At 39.9% G+C, this 21,822-nt stretch overlaps 1 protein-coding gene across 3 annotated transcripts in view; it reads left to right on the top strand.

The window, feature by feature from the left end:
- Positions 1-555: 555 nt before the first annotated feature.
- LOC103038683 (doublecortin domain-containing protein 2) overlaps positions 556-21,822 on the top strand; it is a 43,849-nt gene continuing 22,582 nt past the window's right edge. Inside the window, exons 1-7 of one of the 3 annotated variants that reach the window (XM_022672876.2) lie at positions 556-1,116; positions 2,525-2,573; positions 4,635-4,711; positions 4,972-5,103; positions 5,199-5,348; positions 6,136-6,190; positions 18,453-18,561. In XM_022672876.2, the coding sequence (XP_022528597.2) occupies positions 824-1,116; positions 2,525-2,573; positions 4,635-4,711; positions 4,972-5,103; positions 5,199-5,348; positions 6,136-6,190; positions 18,453-18,561 (865 nt within the window). In that variant the 5' untranslated portion in view covers positions 556-823. The remainder of the gene's footprint in view (positions 1,117-2,524; positions 2,574-4,634; positions 4,712-4,971; positions 5,104-5,198; positions 5,349-6,135; positions 6,191-18,452; positions 18,562-21,822) is intronic. The other 2 variants (XM_022672877.2, XR_002650342.2) reach the window with 2 other exon arrangements.

The raw sequence follows: 21,822 nt of genomic DNA on the forward strand, positions 1-21,822 counted from the left end.
GGAAATATAAACTAGAAATAGTTTTAGTTCATATTTAACAAATTAATATAAACTAGTGAACTAAAAAAGAAAACAATAGAAATTAGATATGATAAGTGTGAAGGCTGTGGTAAATGGTGTCAGAGCATGACAGTTCAAGCAAAAACAAACAATAAAACAAGAAATAATTACAATTAATTAATAAATGCAAATAAATGACGACTAAAAAATGTAAAAGTAAAAAAGTAGAAAATGAATAAGTGAGAAAGGTAACTGAGGTCAGAGAATGACAGTTAAAGCAAATACAAACAAAGAAAACAAAAATAATAGATTAATAAATAAATGCAAATAAATTACTAGACTGAAAAATGTAAAAGGGAGAAAATTAATAAGTGGGAAAGGCTATGATAACTGAGGTCAAAGAATGACAGTTAAGCTAAAATATACAAAAACAAACAAAAAACAATTTTATAATCAATTAATAAAATTAAACAAACAAAAAAACATGCAAAAAAATTGTGAAAGTGATTAATTCATAAATTAAATAAAATTAAAATGAATTTCTAGACTATAGACTGAAGTAAAGTAAAGTAACTTAAAGTAAAAATTTTATTTATTTTTAATTATCGTTATTAACGTTTCCATGGAGCTGTAAATACTGAGTGCTGTTGTTGGAGCTCTGTGTTTGTTGTTTAGCTCACCGGCTAATCACCTGTAGCTGTTTACACCAGCCGGTCACCCGCCTCCAACACCCAACACCGGTCTGCTGCTCCTCTTTCACCTCCTCCTGAAGAGTCACTTACAGCTTCAGCCCGTGTTATTTAACGGCGTGCTGCCCAGAATAATGTCTGAGAGCTCCGGCCGGGGGTTTCCTCCTCAGCCTCCGCCGACCAAATCCATCCTCGTGTACCGGAACGGAGACGCTTTTTACCCGGGCAAGAAGTTCGTTATCAACCAGCGACAAACAGCGACTTTCGACAGTTTTCTGGGCTCCGTTACTCGCGGTATTGAGGCTCCGTTTGGGGCTGTGAGACACATTTACACCCCAAGAGAGGGACACAGGATCCGGTCTCTGGAGCAGTTCTCCCACGGGGAGAGATATGTGGCAGCTGGAGCCGAACGACTGAAAAACATCGAGTAAGTTTAGATACACATCTTCAGGGCAGCACAGCTTGAGCATCTTCAGGGCAGCACAGCTTCGGGGCAGAGCATCTTCAGGGCAGCACAGCTTCAGGGCAGCACAGCTTCAGGGGAGGGCATCTTCAGGGCAGCACAGCTTCAAGGCAGGGCATCTTCAGGGCAGCACAGCTTCAAGGCAGGGCATCTTCAGGGCAGCACAGCTTCAGGGCAGGGCATCACATCTTTTTGGCAGGGCATCTTCAGGGCAGCACAGCTTCAGGGCAGGGCATCACCTCTTTTGGGCAGGTTATTTTTAGGGCAGCACAGCTTTAGGGCAGGGCATCTTTAGGGCAGGGAATCTTCAGGGCAGGGCATCTTTAGGGCAGCACAGCTTTAGGGCAGCACATAATCAGGGCAGGACATCACATCTTTTGGGCAGGGCATCTTCAGGGCAGCACAGCATCAGGGCAGGGCATCACATCTTTTGGGCAGGGCATCTTCAGGGCAGCAGGGCATCACATCTTTTGGGCAGGGCATCTTCAGGGCAGCACAGCTTCAGGGCAGGGCATCTTCAAGGAAGCCCATCTTCAAGGAAGCACATCTTCAAGGAAGCACATCTTCAGGGAAGCACATCTTCAGGGCAGCACAGCTTCAGGGCAGGGCATCTTCAGGGCAGCACATCTTCAGGGCAGCACATCTTTAGGGCACCACAGCTTCAGGGCAGCACATCATTAGGGCAGGGCATCTTTAGGACAGGAGATCTTTAGGGCAGCACATCTTCAGGGCGTGGTGACTAACAAAAATAGATTATACTACTGATACTGATTCTTTTGCAAACTAGTTGAAATAACAGACTGAAGTGGGTATTAACTAGCTACTTACATTTGCTTTATCACAACTAGGACTGGGTGGTTAATCAGATTAATCTGATTAATTGAAGGACTGTTTTTAGTATGATTTTCAATATTGAATAATTAAAATGAATAATTAAATTAAAATTAAAATTAACTCTTTTATGTGGCAGTAATGTTTTATAATTTTGTGGCAGTGATTTTTTATAATTATTTTAAAGTAAAATACAAGGAGGTTATGTTTACACTGTGTTTAAGAAGAACTGTGTCAAGAGTCAGAATAACCTCATAGGTGACTTATTTGGAGATCAAATATTATCAGAGATTTAGATTAGATAATTAGATAATTTCACTTGCTAAGACTATTTTTTTTGTAGTGTACATCCTGTACTCTCTGCCCTTAATGGCCATGGAAGACCTTATTTTTATTTAAAAATGCCATTGATACATTAAACATATGGCAAACCTTATAGTTAATCGAATGCAGTGACTGTTTGTTTTGAATGGCCTGTTGTAGAAACAGCATTTCAGTAAATCTGAGAAATGTTTAAAATATTCTCTTTTTCTCTTTATAGTTATCTTCATATTACACCGAACAGACCGCAAAGAATGAAAAATAAACAGGTAAGATGTTATAGGAGGCAGGGTGTGCACACCAATGCTTTGTTGAACTGCAGCAAAAGCTCAAACATTACAAGCAAAAAAAGATGATGGTGTTATTGGTAGAGTTCAGGTAGTGGAGATAGTCCTGTTACAGACAATATGCAGTAAATCACTTAAGAACCACCAAGCTGTTGGATCTCTGCTTGATTCAGTGGAGCCTATAGATACATCATGTTTTGTGTGTCAGCATTATAGACCTAATTGAGAGGCACATTTCAGAGGCAGAGAGCCATAACAGTGGGTCAATGTGATTTGGGCTACTGTGCCACCATTACACAAAGATTCATCTGTGCATTTTTTCAGAAACGACTCACTTTCTCAGATCAATACGCTCCTCTAAATGAATTACAGTGCAGTGTGTGACCATTACATTGCCTGGCTGACTTCATGCCTCTCTGAGGCCTTAAAAAGTAGTACTGAAGACAGATGAGAGACTAACAAGTTAAACACTGCGTAGCCTTAGTCGAATAAATGGCCTTTGTCTATAATGATGCTTGCAGTAAAATGGGGCCTGTAATGCTGGTTATTACCTGTTGTTTTATACATGTTTTAAGGGAGGCTGTAAATGCTTGCTGTTGAAACAGTCTGTTTTAAATTAAGTTTTTCTGATGTCACATAACAAACTCGACTTGTTGCCATTTATTTAGCGTACCACAGTTTAGCCCCCATCCATTCATACTGCAGTTTCCAGGACTGTTTTAAAACCCATTAACAGGCATTGGCCTGAATACGAGTATAAATGAAAATGATACAAAACCCCTTTTCTCTGCAGTGAAATAAGTTTTTTACATTCTGAAAACTTCAAGAATTTGAGACTTTGGAGACTCCTATAGGACACTGAATTTCAGTTCAGTTGTGAAGTTCAGCATCCTGAGCAGACAGGCTGACAGCATTAGGACTGACATAATGAGGAGACATTTTGAGAAGAGGTTTTATAATAAACATGTATATGTAGTGAAGGGAGCACTGATGTGTTTTAAAAGGAGCGTTTATGGCAAACTGACTAGCTAAGTGGACATTTCTGAATTAATTATTTTTTACAACAATCCTAAGCATTCAGTGTTATAAATATTTAATAGTTTCTTAACTAGTGTTAATTAATAATAAGTTGAGACATTGCTTGCTTGAACATTTGACAATGTATATTACTGTTGTAAGTACTGTTATATGTGTGCCTTGTTGTAAAGTGTTACCAAAGTAGCATAGAGATGCTTTGCCAGTATAACTTTTTTAGGTTAAAGCTGATGTCTGTAAGTTTTAAAATTTGGGGGATTTAGGGCCCTCTCTGGTGAGAATGGGTAATTGCAGCGAGCATGCGGAAGAATCATTTTAAACTGGGCTGGTGTGATGCGGTTTCTTTTCAGAGTGGATGAATCCGATTTCAGGTTATGTTCAGTCAGAGAGAGAGAGAGCGCACAGTCAGAAACTTCGTCTCTTTGTTTCTTTGTTTTTACTATGAGTGAATGAGCTACTGAGCTCTAAGCTTAAGTTTCCCCTTCTGAAGTCTCCACTGCTCCACCAGCTGCTCGCGCTGGTTGACTGAGCCGGATCCTCTTTTAGTGGCTGTATATGCGATGTAAGTACGTAAAGACGTGTGACATGGCCAGAAGAACTCCCGCGATAAGTGACTCGTCAACCTAGTTTTTAGAATGAATATATATTAGGATTAGCAGAGATGGTCGGGATTTCAGCACACTGATACTATTAAATACAATATTTTGTCCCTTCTCCACTCAGAAACACTTCTGCTTTTAGTTTAGACACAAAATAATACGGACTGCCACTTTAATTTCTGTTAATTTATTATTATGTCTATTTTCTTTGTAATAATAATTGACTTGAGTCAGTTGAGTCAATCCTAGTGTTTGCTTACTGTCCAACTACCAAACAACAGCAAAGCTTGCACAACTCTGCTATCATAGCTTCAGCGTTTTGGAAGTGTGTCAGATGTCTAAATGAATGACAGAGCAATACGGTGTATGGGTGCTCAGTGGGGAACTGTTCATTTTGTCTCCATCACAGATTCGACCCGTGGTTCACAGCAAAATAATTGTCCCAGCACGCTGGAGGAAAAACATTAATGAGCCATGCACCATCAAGTGAGTTTTAATTTCAGTGTCTCCCTGTTGGAATTTCTTGCTGGCGAACCCTCAGGCAGGAGTGTGAGAGAGTGAAGTCTACTTCTAATGGCAAATGAATAACTTCAAATCAGGGCACCGTTTTCTGCTTTAGTTTTTCCGTTCTCTATATAATGTCACATTCGTATGCTTCTACTTATAAGAGGGTGTTGCTGCTTTTCAATCAGTATGAAGTTAAACAAATTTCCCAACTCACTTCCAAATGTGATCGTATTTCCTAGTGTTTTTGCCAATGGAGACATCTTGGTTCCTCCAGCTCGGATACTGCTACCAAAATATACACTCAACAGCTGGGAGAGCGTTCTGGCCATGGTAACGGAGAAAGTGCATCTTCGCTCAGGAGCTGTGCACAGGTAGGAAATGTGCAGATTCGTATCACTGGAGGATTTACTGTAGACTAGAATTGCTTGGCTAGAATTGATTGCATCGCACTGTGTGTCTCGTACAGGTTGTGTACACTGGACGGCACTCCATTACTTGGGACGGCTGAGCTCAAGAACAACCAGTATTACGTAGCTGTGGGAATGGAGAAGTTCCGTCATAAACCTTATGTCCAGAATATTCCAAACAAAGGACTAATCCTAGACATCAACCAGGCGTGAGATACATTTTTTACATTTATTTTCTTGTGTAAAATCAGATGCATGTTTTTTTGATTGTGTAAATTGTGCTAACAAAATTCTGTTATTGTGATACACAGCATTATTTCTGATCATATTACTGTAATATCACCAGTAAAAGCCTGAAAAATTCTAAGCAACTGCACGTCATTGGAAATAGTGTAACTAGTCCTCTTTAATTAAAGTGCAGCACATTTTGTATAAGTATCACTGTGTTTACAGCTCTGGAAAAAAATAAGAGACCACTTAAAAACAATGAGTTTCTTTGATTTTATCAAATTGAAAACCTCTGGAATATAATTAAGAGGAAGATGGATGACCACAAGCCATCAAACCAAGCTTAACTGCTTGAATTTTTGCACCAGGAGTGGCACAAAGTTATCCAAAATCAGTGTGTAAGACTGGTGGAGGAGAACATGCCAAGATAATCTGATTAAAAAACAGGGTTATTGTTTTTCCACCAAATATTGGTATGAATTCTTTGCATTATTTGATGTCTAAAAGCTCTGCCATTTCTCTTTTTTGCAAATAAATAGCAAACTGACAATATTTTTATTTGGAATTTGGGAGAAATGTTGTCTGAGGAAAATAAACATTGTTGTTTTATTCTATAAACTACAAACATATACATATAAACAGCAAAATCAGACAAACTGATTCAGAAACTGAAGTGGTCTTCTATTTTTTTCCAGAGCTGTATATACCCATTTAATACAATCCTTTACTTTGTCATTTTCATCTACTTAACAATTTTTTTTTTTTCAGCATCATCAATGAAATCCTTCCACCTCTAAAAAGAGGCAAGCCCCCACGAGACCTGGTAAGTCTAGCAGCATTATTTTGCAACACATTTGTACAGATTTGGGATGTTTTTACTGTGCCATTATGCTTTTACCTTGATATGCCAGAAGTCAAAATAAGAGACCACTTAAAAAAGATCAAGATAATATAATCAAGAGGATGATGGATGATCACAAGCCATCAAACCAAGATGAACTGCTTGAATTTTTGCACCAGGAGTGGCATAAAGTTATCCAAAAGCAGTGTGTAAGACTGGTGGAGGAGAACATGCCAAGATGCATGAAAACTGTGAAAAAACAGAAAAGCTCTGTATATTGTTTGTTATTTCAGCCATTTCTCATTTTCTGCAAATAAATGCTCTAAATATTTTTATTTGGAATTTGGGAGCATTGTTGTCCGTAGTTTATAGAATAAAACAACAATATTAATTTTACTCAAACATATACCTATAAATAGCTAAATCAAAGTGGTCTTTAAATTTTTTCCAGAGCTGTATGTTTTTAAAAACATCATTTTACAAGTTGTAAGTTCTACCTAAAAGCGAAAGCCAGTGTTTACAAGGCTCCGGTTTTCTGCTGTTCCTCTGTGTGGACCATCAGTTTGTTGAGAGACGTATTACTCTCCCAGAATCTCAATAACATCTCCAATCAGCCCAATCCCTGGCAGTTGGACTGGTGGACAGGGAGATTCCTTTCATCAATCACTGTCTCCAGCTCCGTCTCTATCAGGCAATCCCAGTGCTCGGAACCCGCTCCACTTGATCAAGTGCAACCAGTCTTACGGGCTTAGCACCATCACCGAGGGAGCGCGCTGAAACCCTCCCTCACTCCCACACAATGAGGATAAATTGTTTCGAGATGGAGTTGTGGGTGGAAGTACGCGCTCGGCGCTTCAGGACGGTCCACGCTAAGATAAGACCTCACAAATACGAGTTGGAGAAATAATGCACCCTCAGCAGTTTGGGACCTCCGACAAGATGTGTATAACATCTGTTTATGGCGAGTGAGAAAAATGACGGCCTCGCACGTGCCAGTTGATGTGACGCTGGAGAAGGCTCTCGTGGCCGCTCTATAGGTGTTGTTCTCTAATTGACTTCTCATGCATCATCAACTTGATTGAGAGGAGGAAATAATTTGGAGAAAGTGGCAAATTATCTTTGGTGGAATGAAGATGGAAGAGCCATCAAAGTCTCATTAAACTGTCATTAAACGCAAAGGTTTAGCTGTATCATCTGTTTACATTTACACGTAATAGGCATTTGTTCGCACTTTTATATATATATATATATATATATTTATTTATGTTTCACCGTTGCATCTCTTACAGTGCTTCCTAGAAGCTTTGCTGTTGTCCTTTGAACTTTCCCCCGTCTTCTCAAGTTGTTCTAGTATCAGCTTTGTTCTGTTTCTCCTTTAAAAAGCTGAGATAGTGGAGAAGACCCAGTGAGAATGAAGCTTGTTTTGATCTACTGGCTACGCAGCAACATTGAACAGCTTGGCAAAAAAAAAAACAAACAAAAAAAAACTCTCTGTTGATGAACTGGCAGATGTGCTGATTGGCTGATGAGAGGAGGCCATGAGAAAAAAAAAGAATGCTTCTTATCTACGGAGAGAGTTGAATGAACTCAAAATATTCTTTGATTTAATGTGTTTATTTGAGCTCAGAGAATAACAACATTTCAGAGCATATACCAGGGGTAGGAACTGCATGAGTAAAATCAGAGTTTATAAATATCTCAAATATCTAAAGTTTTTAGAAATTTAGCTCCATTCCACCCCTATTCACAGAGGACTCACTCGCTAGCTCCCTCTAGAGTTTAACAGGTATATATGTCGGATGTAACAGGGTGAGCAGAAAGTGTTCAGATGTCTCTGTCCATGCTATATAGATATTTATCATGCTAAATATTTGTCGAGCGAGCCCCGAGAAAGCCCAGATTTGCCTTTGAGCAGTATACAATATATAAATTCAGTTGGTGACTGGAAAACTGGGCTTCTAGTGTAAATCTAGCATAAGTTGCAAGACTTATTAAGTCTCTAGTCCAGGGGTGTCAAACTCATTTTGGCCGAGGGCCACATTGGCATATTGGCTGTCCTCTGAGGGCCAGATGTAACTTATCAATGTAATAAAATGTAACAAAATGTAATATAAAATGAATGTAATTACTCCTTAATGTTAAATAACTCTCAATATATTATTTATTCAATCAAATATTACAGTTGCATGGAAAAAATTTTTGCTTGTTGCTCTATTAACATAAATCCTTTTAATTTGTCATGTTATGAAATCCAAAAACTCCATCAATCAAGAACCAAACTATTCACGTGAATAGAAATGACATAAAATACAAGTTATATTATATATATACATTTCATATTATATTAACTTTGATCAAAACGTTTGATACTGAAATAAGGCTTAATAAATATTAAATCAAAAATTGTGAGCTGTTAAGAACATGCGACAGATTTAGCATTTCCTCAGATTTAGCAGTTCCTCATCCAACCACTAGTCGGAGCTGCAGCAGCAGCACAAGCCCGCAGTCTTTACTTAGTCAGAGCTACAGCCCAGCCACGGGCTACAGGGCTCAGCTGAGCCAGTCTGGAGCGTTTTTAAAATTTTTAAGTTCTTCTGTGTATGAAATAAAGGTTTTAACCCGACTAAACGGATAATACAGCTCTCTACAGTTCATCTTTCAGCCCAAGCAGCTAACAGCAGCAGTTTAGAGCAGCCGTCACGGAGTCACTGCTGGGATTACATTATAAACAGGTCAGTTAGCGCGCTGCTAACCTCAGGATGTTTATAACTACGGAGTTTATTGGACACACCACGGCTGCAAGGTTAGACTGTTGAAGGCTCCTGAAGACTATTAAAGGCTATTGGAGGTTATTGAAAGGGTTATTGGGGGCAGAAATCAGTAAAGGCTGGTTAGATAAGTGATTCACGTCCTCCTCCTTTGCTGTGGTGAAACTGTGACTAGCGCTGTCACAGTGATGTTTATTAACGTCTTTAAAACAGATTTTGTCAGGTATTGTCTTATAAATATTTACACATAACTTATATCTCTCCTAAAAAGCGTTTATTTTGGTCAGAAACACTCTTCGTAACACAAAAGGCATACCGGTCTTTTGCCTTGAAGCACAGCCGTCCGTCTGTATCAGCTTCTCTTTTTCTGGACATTATGGGATAAACATTTGTATGTCTCAAGTCCACCCGCAAAGTTACACCTTCCCTCCGGCAGGGTTTCCACATCAATGACTACACTGCCGTGTAGTGGCAGTAAGCCGTAACTTCGCGGGTAATACAATTGACAAGCATTGTGGGAAATGTAGTTTTTGGTCAAAGAACGCTTCTGACCTATTTATAATAGACACTAAGATCTTACAAGCTCCCGCGGGCCTTGTGTTTGACACATGTGCTCTAGTCTCAACACTCAAGTCCAAAGTCAAGTCCCACATCTCAAGTCAATACTGGCAAGTTATGTCCTAAATATTGAACGTCCATTCGTAGTCACCTAATGTAATATTATTACAATTGTATTAAACCCCAATAAACTAGTCGATTAGCAGTATATAAAAAAAGTATTTTAATTGAATCTTTTAAAAATGTATATTCACTGAGACAAAAACAAATTCAGTTATGATCAGTTATGTGGTCGGACATTTGTAGCTGAGTTGCTGTAGTTCTTGAACACTGCCACTTATCAATGTCACTCACATTTAAGGTGGAGCACCTATGAAGAAAATTAAGGAGGGAGAGAACTTCGTTCACATTACCTATTGTCTATGATTAGGTCGCTAAGTTAGCAATATAGCTTATCGCTGCATGTAACATATATGGGTGGGTCCCCTAAATATGTCCCTAGAATAAAAAAAAATTACCCCTGAAATAATATCACAACATTTCAGGGAATTTTCGCAAATATTGATATTCTTGAAGATATAAAAAAAAAGAGAAACAAACAGACATATTTGATTAATTCGAGAACCATCTATTGCAACAAAATAATAATAAAAAAAGTCTGTACAGCACCAAGAAAATATCTGTAAACTGTTGGCTATTTTTGTAAACAAAAGTATATAAAAATCCAAATTAACATAACATAAAAATAAGGTAATAAAGCAAAAACTAAATGCTGAATTGTTTATGCATGCATATAAACTGCAAACATAAACAATTACACAAAAAATACGCTTAAAGCTATGAAGTCTGCAGAAAATCAAACAGAATACTGCAATTATCATAATATAGATTTTTAAAATACTATATTACTGTTTTATGATATATTAAGTACAGTACCAGTCAAAACTTTATTTTTTATATATAGCAACTATTATCAGTACCTGCAGGAACTCCTGAGAAAACTATTCCAGGTGACACTGAGGAAATAAAAATACGAAGAGTGTGCAAATATGTCCACAAAGCTAAATGTGGTCAGAATCTAAAGTATAAAACATATTCTGGAAAAAATACATTGAGTAAGAGGAGCTGTGTCCAAACTTTTGACTGGTGCTGTATATATTGTTTAATTCCTCTGCTCAGAAATAAATATGTAAAACAATAGGGATGTTCATTTCATGTCCAAGTCAATGAGAGTTAAGTCAAGTCGCAAGTCATCAAGTCATTGTGACTTGAGAGTAAAGTAAAGAAGAAAAAATACATAGAACTTTTTTTTTTGAGAAACTGCTAGAATTCTTAGGTTTGACTTGTTGAGTCAACAAAATCTATTTTTTTTCAGTGTGTAGTGTCACTGCATTTAATAGGATGTGCATACATTCTCATTTACAGCATGAGTAACCTTAGAAACTGCGTTAGGTCTATGTGATCTAGGCTTAACGTAAGACTTCACGGCGAAAGAGAAGTCCGACAATGTTGGATGTTATTCAGATCCACTCTGGTCTGTCCTAACAGCTTAACACCTGACTGCCACTGTCTGGATTTACCCTCAGAACCACAAGGGGGAGACAGAGACACACAGCTCCATCCTTCCCCCGTCCGCCTCCACCGTATCACCCCCGCCGTGCGTTTCTCCCTTTCTCCAGCCTCTTACATCATTCGATGATGTCATGTTTTCGGGAGATATTAGACACGTTATCAACAGTTTGACAACCAACTGGAACATCACTGAAAGCGTTTGTCTTCTCCTCTCAGAATCATGAATGTGATGCATTCACAGCCCAGATTGCTTTGGTCGTGTGGGTTAAACGAATGTCTAGGTTGGGTCATTCAGCATCCCCGGAGTAAAAGCGGTGAGTAAATGTGGGTGTGGAGGTTGGATCTCAGCAGCAGCGTGGCTGAAGCTGGCACTGTGGTGGCAGATGAAAGCAGCGGCGCAGCATGTGGTGTTTGTTTTCCCACTGGCATGACAGATGTTGAACGAGGTGTCGGGGAAAGTTGAACTGGAGGGGAGGCTCTTTGGTTTGTCACTTCGGCAGCAATGGAAACGGTCACGCTGCCTAGATGGGAAGTTCCCCTGCCACATGTGCATTACGTCGCCTCTCAGAGGCAGACATCATCAGGTCATGTAGGCCAAACTTGAGCTAGAAAGCTGTGGAAGACACTGTCCCCTTCTAGAGCCCTCTCTCAGAATGGATGATATCCCAAGTGTGGCTTCCTGTTTTGAGGGAAGTGCCTCTCCCTTTGGGCGGGTTGCTGTTAACGCCCATCCAGCCGCTGCCTGTCAGGTCTGCTCAGTTCTACAGCAGGGGGTTCCTGCATGCCAAGCTCATGATCTGCTGTCATGTTACTCAGGTTGCAGGAGGAAGAGACAAAAGCTCTGGAAAAAGCTCTGACATAAAAAGAGACCACTTAAAAATGATGAGTTTCTTTGATTTTACCAAATTGAAAACCTCAGGAATAAAATCAAGAGGATGATGGATGATCACAAGCCATCAAACCATTTTTGCACCAGGAGAGGCATAACATTGTCCAAAGGCAGTCTGTAAGACTGGTGGAGGAGAACATGTCAAGATGCATACATTTTTCTGCAAATAATAAATAAATGCTCCAAATGACAATATTTTTATTTGGAATTTGGGAGAAATGTTGTTTGTAGTTTATAGAATAAAACAATAATGTTCATTTTACTCAAATATACACCGATAAATAGCAAAATCACAGAAACCGATTCAGAAACTGAAGTGGTCTCTTATTTTTTTCCAGAGCTGTATATTTAGGTCCATATGTAATTGCACATAAAAAGTAACTAAAAGAACCATCTGCATGCTTATGCAATGATTCTGTTCTGTGTATATTTTTTCTATAGTTGATTGTTTCTAAGAACCAAAAACAATCATAAAACAGCATTTATTTCCAGTATTATGTATCACTTTAAATGGAGTCATAAAACCCTTTTTTAATACTGATCATGAGAATTATTGTAAATTCATAATTAGTTTAGGAAAAAAAGGAAAATCCAAACTGAAGATAAATATATTGTATTATTAAGTAAGCAAAATTGTGTTATACAAACCAGAATTTACATAGGCCATGGTGGCCTATGGCCTATACATTTATATTATATATTTTAGATTCTTCAAAGGAGCACCTCTTGCTTAGATGGCAGCTTTGCACATCTTGGCTGGATTTTCTTAGTCAGCTTTATGAGGTAGAGTCACCTGGAATAGCTTTCATTTAACAGCTGTGCTAAACTTGTCAAGAGTTTATTTGAATTTCCTTGGTCTCTTAATGTGTTTGAGAACATCAGTTGTAAAGTTGTGAAGAGGAAGAGTTTGTATACAGTAAATAGCCCTATTTAAGTAATGTTCTAAACCACAATATGGCAAGAACTACTCAACTAAATAAAGAAAAGGTCAGTCAATCCAAAAAAGTTCAAGAACCAAGTGCAGTCGCAAATAAAAAATGTAATGATGAAACCTGGTCTTATTAGGACCGTCCCAGGAAAGAAATTTAACAGCAATTTATTTTTCAGTTCAATTAAATTTTATTTCTATAGCGCTTTTTACAACAGAAGTTGTCACAAAGCAGCTTTACAGAGAAAAACAGGTCCACACCTCTTATGAGCAGCACCACAAAGATGCCAATTAGATGACATGGTGGCTCCTTTTAAACTCCCTTTAAAGGACCAATATGTAGCAGATTTTCAGTAGTAAATGATAAAATAACCAGGATGTATCATCAGATATTAAGGAAACATATTGAGAGAAAGCACTGGCAGCTCTTGTCGGCAGGGCTTCAGCAGTACGTTCCTATTTTAAGCGTTCACTCCGTCCCGGAGTTTTGTGTCAGTTTTGTCCTCTGGCTCCTCCTGCTGCTCGTTCCCCAACACTAAGTCCACCCCCGAGATTGCCAGCACGTAACACTACACTAAAGCAATCGGTGCTGCAGCAAAGGAACAGCCAGCAGAGCTGCTTCAGTTAAACCTCAGCTACTACACAGCTTAAAAAAGCCTCAGCATGTCTCCAAAAAGCCGCCCGACCACTGCTCTTCTCTCCTACTACTCTAAACTTTGTGTAGCTTGTGTAGATTCGGCCTGCTGAAGTTGGCAACCCGAGGCAGTTTTGTGTTAGGGGAGGGGTGGGCGGGGCAGACTACTCTCTGCGATGTTTTGAAATTGGACTGCTGTAGCCATTTCACACGCTCGCTCTCAGTTCCTACAGAATATACCTTTAAGAGGAAGAGACCTTGGAAGGAACCAAGACTCAGTCAGAGGAACCCATCCTACTTGGGTTGACCAACAGCACCCCAGATAAGAGCCTTAATGCTTCACAGAGTATCTGTTTGTTTTACACTTAAGTTACTACATGATTCCTTATGTGATTCCTTATGTGACGTATTAATTAAGAATGTAGTAAAAAAAGTATAAAAATCAAAACTTTGAATCAGAAGGTTACCATATTATGGGAACTCTCAGTTCACAGTCAGAAGAGGTGTTGGTGTAGAAGAATACCCACCGCTAAAAAAAATGATCAGTCACTTAGTGGAATTTTAAAGAGTGGGCAGATCAGCAATTCTTTAGTGAAGGAACCCTCTTCCTGTGAAGAACACTCTTGAGGAGATAGACGTATCATTGTCTGCAATCAAAGAACACCTTCATGAATGCAATTACAGAGGGGTTTGTTTCCAATGCAAACCTCTGGTAACACCACAGAAAAGACCAGACTAGGCTTGAAACCATCTTTAAAAAAAAACTTATATTCCAGTTAGGTGGACGGAAAGATGACGAGTTATGTCAAACATGATGGAGGCACTGTGATTGCACGGGCAGCTATGTGTGTCAGTGAAACTGGGTCACTAGTGTTTATTGATGATATGAATGCTGATAGAAATAGCAGGATGAATTCTACAGTGCTATTTATTGAGCTATTCCTTCTTTTTAGATGGTGCTTCACAGTACAGATGGATAATGACCCAAAGCACACAATGAAAGAATCCTGACAGCTTCTAAAAGCAAAGTAATGAATGGGTGAATGTAAAGATGATGAGTCCTGTCAAACATGATAGAGGCAATGTTGTGGCATGGGCACGTATGACTGCCAGTGAAACTGGGTCACTAGTGTTTATTGATGATATGAGTGCTGATAGAGGTATCGGGATGAATTCTAAACTGTAGAGACCTATGTTTTTCTTCTTGTATTCAGTCAGCTGCTGCAGAACTAATAGGATTGTGCCTTTACAGTACAGAAGTACAGATAAAAAATGGCCTAAAACACACCATGAAAGGAACTGAGAGCATTTAAAGCCAGTATTTTGTGAAAATGGGTATTTTGTTGTTTGTTTCTGGGCTCCTTTTGAGCTCCTTTTGAAGGACATACTCTACATGTGCTTTTCTAAACATGCTGAGATATACAATGGAATCGAATATGTTGAAAAAAGTATTCGATCACTAATCACTTCCATGGCCACAGGTGTGTAAAATCAAGCACATAGACATGCAGGACCCAATTTTACACACTGTGCAAGGCACGTTGCAGTGCTCTTTGCTACCTTACACCTCCTCAACAGTCTATTTTCACGCCTTGTGACCTCTCCTACACCCCCGCTAATTAAACACACACACACACACACACACAGATGCGCAGAGTGCAAACCTGACTTTTAACTAAAAAATAAAAAACAGAATAAAGAATAAAATAACATTGCTGTTCCCTTAAATGAGCTTCTGGCATATCTTCACTGCGTGAACGTGCAGATCAGTATCCTCTGCTGAGATGCTTAAAGCACTGAGCTGTTAAGATACAAACATGCCAAAGTCAGAGCTCACCTGCCTCTTAAAGGGAATGACAATGGGCACACTGATTGGTTTATTGCACATTATGCCCATAATATACTCATGATTAATTAAGAGAATAAGTACATGCCTTGGCATATTTTTGCGCCCTCACGATTAGGGCTGCAACAATTAGTCAATATAATCGACAATGTTGATTATTTAAATGTGTCGACTACAAATTTCATTGTCGACTAATCGTTATCGACTCATTTGTAACAGTACCACATTACACAAAGTTCTGGGGACACGGGGGCGCCGAGTGGTCCAGCGGTCTAAAGTGCTGCCACTATAAGCGGGAGGTCACAGGTTCGAACCCCCACTCATGCAGCTTTGCCATTTTGCCGGCGCTCAGAGGGAGCACAATTGGCCCTGCTCCCTCCAGGTGGGTAGATGGCGCTCTCTCCCACATCACTCCTAGGGTGATGTCTGCAGCAATGGGCGTCTGTGAGCTGATGTATCAGAACCGAGTCGCTGCGCTTTCCTCCGAGCGCACTGGCTACTCTGCAATACTGCATCAGCAGCAGCTCGAAAAGAAGCGGTGGCTGACTTCACATGTATCGGAGGAAGCATGTGTTGGTCTTCACCCTCCTGGTGTGCTGGGGCATTACTAGTGATAGGGGGAGTCCTAATGAGTAGGTTGGGTAATTGGCCGTGTAAATTGGGGAGAAAATGGGAAAAACTCGAAGAAAAAAAAAAAAGAAAGTTCTGGGGACAGAAGCACAATAGGAGATAATAGGGATAACGGCTTATTCACACAGTTTACACTTAACTTGGTCTGTGTCTCCAAAAGGGCCCAAACACAACAGTTTACACATTTAATCACTAAATATCAGTATGTTACACGTTTAAACAACATCTGGATATTTACATGCCTTTTAAATCTCGTGTTCAGCTGTTTTTCTATTGTTTTTAAAGATGGAGGACAAGGCAGAAATAATTGTTGACTAATCGACTAATCGAAAAAAATAAATATTAGATTAGTCGACTACCAAAATAATCATAAGTTGCATCCCTACTCACGATACCACTCATGACACACTAACACGGCCTAAATCCAGCTGTTCGATACACAATTGATTGGTATGCTACAGATTGCTAAAATAGACTACTTCTGACCTCAGATGACTTCCTCAAAAATGAAAGAGGAAAGAACGGGTCGTTCTCAGGAGTCCAGTGAAATCCAGCAAGGTACAATGATAGGATTCCACTTGTGCAACAAGTCCAGTCAGGATATTGATTCGCTACTTTATATTCCACAGTCAACTGTCAGTGCTATTATAACAAAGTGGAAGCAATTAGGAACAAAAGCAGCTCACACTGCCAGTGTAAAATGACACCAGTAAATGCATATAATAAACAGTACATCCATAATTTCAGGTATTTGGTTATTTAGGAGTATTTTATCCTCATCTTAGAAAGTTGTCTTGTGAGAGATTCACAGTATTCATATATCATTGTTACTGTGGGCAACATGTCATGCAGTTTCTTGATAATGTCAGATTGTGATAATATTGCCACCCCTAACTGGAAGAAATAGAAATATAGAAATATATTGTCCATGTTTTTTCTACAGTCATTGGTTAGAAAGAGCTAAAATGAAATGCAGTGGGAATGTAGTGTTTTTTTTTGTTTTGTTTTTTTTGTAAACAAGAGTGACTTTGCAGCTTTGCAAGTTGTGGTTTGGAAGACTCAGGGGTCTCACCTTGACCTGACAGTGAATCAACCTGTCAGGCTGATCCGCGCCTGGACAGTCTGACAGAAACATGCTCTGCCTGCAGGGCTCAGACGATATGTAATCCGCAACCCAAGCACTGACTTCAGCTTTTCCGTGTCGAAAGTACTGGTGTTTCAGAGCGATGTGATTTTCGAGCAGTCTTCATTTCAGCTTATCGAGTTTGGCACTCTCAACGCACTCGTAGTCGTTTATAGTCCTTTTTGTTGTGTGTTTTTATTTCTTTATTTTAGACAGAGTTCAATGAACTTTTTTTTAACTCTGATAAAAACTGTATGTTCTTGCTGAACTATGGCTTGGACTGTTGTTTGGACTGTTTTTATTTTTTTAATTTCTTTTCTCCAGCACCAATGGCTGTTGGAATTCAGAAGGCCCTGCGGAGTTTGTCTGTGCATTAAAAAATAAGCAGGCGAGGGAACAAATATTGGGCTATTCCCCAGACCCTGTGTTAGTGGGCTTGCAAACTCTACGGCCTGGAGTGCGCTGTAGTGGAAGCCAGAGATCAGTGGAGTGCCCCTGAGCAGCCTGGCTGCGGAGTCAACTAACAGCAGCAACCAAGCTGAAGAAAAAAACGCATTAAGTCTTCTCTTGGCCTCACTTGGGGACAGAAACGGCTCACCTTGCCTACCTACGGTGGATATGTGCTGCCAGCTGGAGGAAAATTGCCTTTTGTGGGAGCATTAATGCAGACATGCATCCTGCTGTCAAAGCATCACTCTCCCTATAACTCCTCTCCCTACTGCGCTCTCCTTCCCTCTTTCCTTCTCTCTCTCTCTCTCTCTCTCTCTCTCTCTAGAGCCTCATCTCTCTCTTTCTCCATTCCAGTCCCTCCGCTTTTTTCTTTTCATTAATAACCGTCTGCCGTCTGCCTAGGAATAAGTTATTCCCCCCAACTGCCTCTCCTTTTAAGCCTGTTTGGACTCTCATTGTTTGATCTGGCGTGATAAATAAGACGAATGCAGTTAGAAATTCATGGCTGCTCTGTTTCATTAATAAATGATTAGTTTGCTGAGCTCTCTGGTGATTGATAGCTTGTGCAGGGGGGATGTATTGGAACCAGACGAATTCAATACGGCGTCAGTCACCGGGGAGCCACAAAGCATATCAGCTCGTGAAATATTGAGGTCAATAGAAAATATAGAGGAGGGGAAAAAAGAGAGCTGAGAAGGAAAGAGGAGGAACGAGTTTGAGTTCCAAAACAGTGTTTGTCTGTGATTAGAGATGGATTTTAAAATAACATTGTTGGCTTAGTAATCGACAACCTGAATCAAAGTTATAGGCTTCCTTTGATAGGCTGCTCCTTCTTCACCGCTGTAGTTCGCAGATCGACCGGAAGGCAACGCAGACACCCACTTCTATGCCCAGCCTGACAGAGGCAAACAGCGGGGGCGTGGTTTGAAAAGCCCACACCTCTACACAGCACAAGGTGAGTGTGACAGTTCTGTTCTGCAGAAGTTTCTTGTCTTGCTTTGTTTCTGTTTTTTTCGTTCCTCTGCAGAGCTAATGTGTTTTCCTCATTCCAGATGAATCGAGAAACTGTTGTTTTGGTGGAAAGCATCTTTATTTCTCATTCTCTCACTCTCTCTCTGTGTTTCTCTCTTTCTCTCTCTCTCTCTCTCTGTGTAAGTATATGTGTGTGCATGTGTGTGTGTGTGTATATGTGTGCACATGCAAGATATTTCATGCTCTTACATGTGTGCAGCGCAAAACAGATAACAAGGCAGTGTGTGGTAGGGATTACTTTGAATTTGCAAGCGGTTCTCTAAAGACTATCTATGTCAAGGGAGCTTGCTTCCATTCCTGGATAGAACGAGAAGCGCCTTACGAGATGAATATTAAAAAACGCTCGCACAAAAAAAAGAAAAAAAAAAAACTTCAGAGTGCTTCAGAGTGCTCTAAATCATAGATGAGTTCAATCAGGCCATTTTGCTGAAAATGTATGCAGTAAGCCTTGTTAGCTATGCCAGGGAAACAAAATGCTCCAATTTTCTCCTGATAGAGAGAATCAAAACCTTCATAAGTTATTCAGCACAAATAGCACAACAAGATCAGTGTGGTTTTTACACATTGCCTGCATTCTCCACCCCATCAAACTGTACACCAATCAAGCATAGAATTATGACTGCCTCCTTGTTTCTACACTCATTATTAATTTTTTTAGCTCCACTGAGCATATAAGTGTGAGCGCTTTATAATTCTATAGTTACAGGCTGTAGACATTTTGTGACTTTAGTCTCTTTGCATACTTTATAATCCTCCTTACACTCTGTTCTACAATAGTGATTGTATTACTATTTGAATGGATCAGACACAGCAGTGCTGCTGGAGTTTTTAAACACTCAACATGCCTCACCATTTATTAAGAGAAAAAAAGCTATCCGTGTTAAAAAGTAATTGCTGGTTGATTTCCAAGACTTAGGGAAATGATTCCCTGGGCTAATGAAACAAAAGTGGAACTTTTTGGAAGGTGTGTGTTCCATTACTTGCTGTAATTGATAGAACCATAAATTCTGCTCTCTACCAGAAAATTCTAAAGGAGAATATTCAACCATCAGGTTGTGACCTTAAGCTCAGGTGTACTTGGGTTCTGCAGCAGGACAATGATCCAAAGCACACCTGAGCTTAAGGTCAGAGCGAACCAATTGATAGAACTATAAATTCTGCTCTTTACCAGAAAATTCTGAAGGAGGATATTCCGCCATCAGTTTGTGACCTTAAGCTCAGGTATACTTGGGTTCAGCAGCAGGACAATGACCCAAAGCACACCAGCCAGTCAGCCCACCTTTTTCACATCACTGTATATAGTCAGTGGAGCTAAAAAAAGAATAATGGGTGCAGAAACAAGAAAGTAGTCATAATATTATTTTTGATTGTCGTTCCTACTGCCAAAACTGGACAGCCATATCATTTGTCTAATCATCTGTTTGGGTCATTTATCTAAGGAGCTTGCGTTTAAGAGCAAAAATGATATAGATAAAACATTCAGGAGCATATTTCCACTCTAAGTGCATCACCTCTCCCGGATCCTATGATAGAACCATACATTCTGCTCCCTACCAGAAAATTTTGAAGGAAAATTTTCAGCCATCAGTTTGTGACCTTAAGCTCAGGTATACTTGGGTTTTGCAGCAGGACAATGATCCAAAGCACACCAGCCAGTCAGCCCACTTTTTTTCACAGCACTGTATATGCTCAGTGGAGCTGAAAAAAAAAAAAAAAAAACGACATTGGGTGCAGAAACAAGGAAGTAGTCATAATATTATTCTTGATCAGTGTGTGTGCACATTGTAAAATTCCTACTGTCAAAACAGGACAGTCATATTATTTGTCTAATCATCTGTTTGGGTCGTTGTTTTTTTCTGAGGAGCTCGCGTTTAAGAGCAAAATTGATATAGATAAAACATTTTGGGAGCATATTTCCACTCTAAGTGCATCACCTCTCCCGGATCCTATGAGGTCATTCGGTGAGTAATTGCAGGCGCTGTGGAGCTGCCATCATTTCACACATAAGAGCCGAGCCAGCAGTCCTGGTGATGGAGTTGAATTTCCCTGGTCCGCGTCGAGGCCGCATTAATGCTGGCCGGGATGTCTGCAGCCAGGCTTGTAAAAAGCGCTCGTGCCTGGTCTCGAGCTCCTGCTCTGGACACTTGATCATCCCATGTGGCGAAAGCGTTCTCATAATGCCATCACTAATGGCAGGGCCTGAAAAAAGAAAAAAGAGAAAAAAGGAAAAGCCCAGCGCAGGCGTCTGCCTTCTTAACTACATCAGTTGCTGCAGAGGGATAATAAAGCATGCCACACGCGTGAGTGCTGCTGACATCACCAATTGCAGGAGGAGTGCATCTCCTCGCAGCCTATCATTAGTACAGATTGTCTTACCTTTGAATGTCAGAAGCAGTGACCAGTGTAGTTTGCATCTCAGAGAACAACAATAAAAAAAAAAATAGAGGCCATTGAAAGCGCTGTAAATTCTGTTTCGCTTGGGTGAAGCTAATTTGATGTTTGGGATGATGCTGAAGATTGTTATTGACTTAATCTAATGCTTCTGCACCACCAGGGCTTTCATTTTGGATTGATTTCACTTTTCATCCCTTTAGATTGTCCTCGTGTTCCACGTCTGAGTCTAAGCTATTGATACGTTTAGAAACTGTGTAAGCTGATTCAAAGTACGTGTCATGTCTGGTGCTGAAAGCACGTCTGTGTCTCCCACATCCAGCTCTATCTGCGATTCTCACAGTAACAACTACAATACCCAGAACGCACCACTCCATGACACAACACACACTCCCGATCACATGACACGTCACATGACGCCACCAGGAAGTCCCGAGTACTGATTACTCAGTGTATTTAAGGACCATGCTCACACTCACACCTCGCCGAGTATCTGTTTGGTAAATCCTACAATACAAAGCGTTTCTCTTGCCCTTGCTATTTTCCGTGTATGATCCTGTTTTTGTTTTCTACCGACTTTGATTTTTGCCTGCTCCCTTGTGTTGGATTACCGTGTATGACCTGGACTGTTTATTGTACTTTGGATTTTTGCCTAACCTGTGATACTGCCTTTCCGTGTATGAACTCTGGACTGTCCTCCGTTTATGGTATGGTTTCTCTACACTGTGCATTTTTGGTATTGACCCTGTTTCTGTTGACTACCCCTGTTTACTCTATAACTTTAATAAAAGTT

This window comes from Astyanax mexicanus, chromosome 14 (genome assembly GCF_023375975.1).
Source record: "Astyanax mexicanus isolate ESR-SI-001 chromosome 14, AstMex3_surface, whole genome shotgun sequence".
Lineage (NCBI taxonomy): Eukaryota > Metazoa > Chordata > Actinopteri > Characiformes > Acestrorhamphidae > Astyanax > Astyanax mexicanus.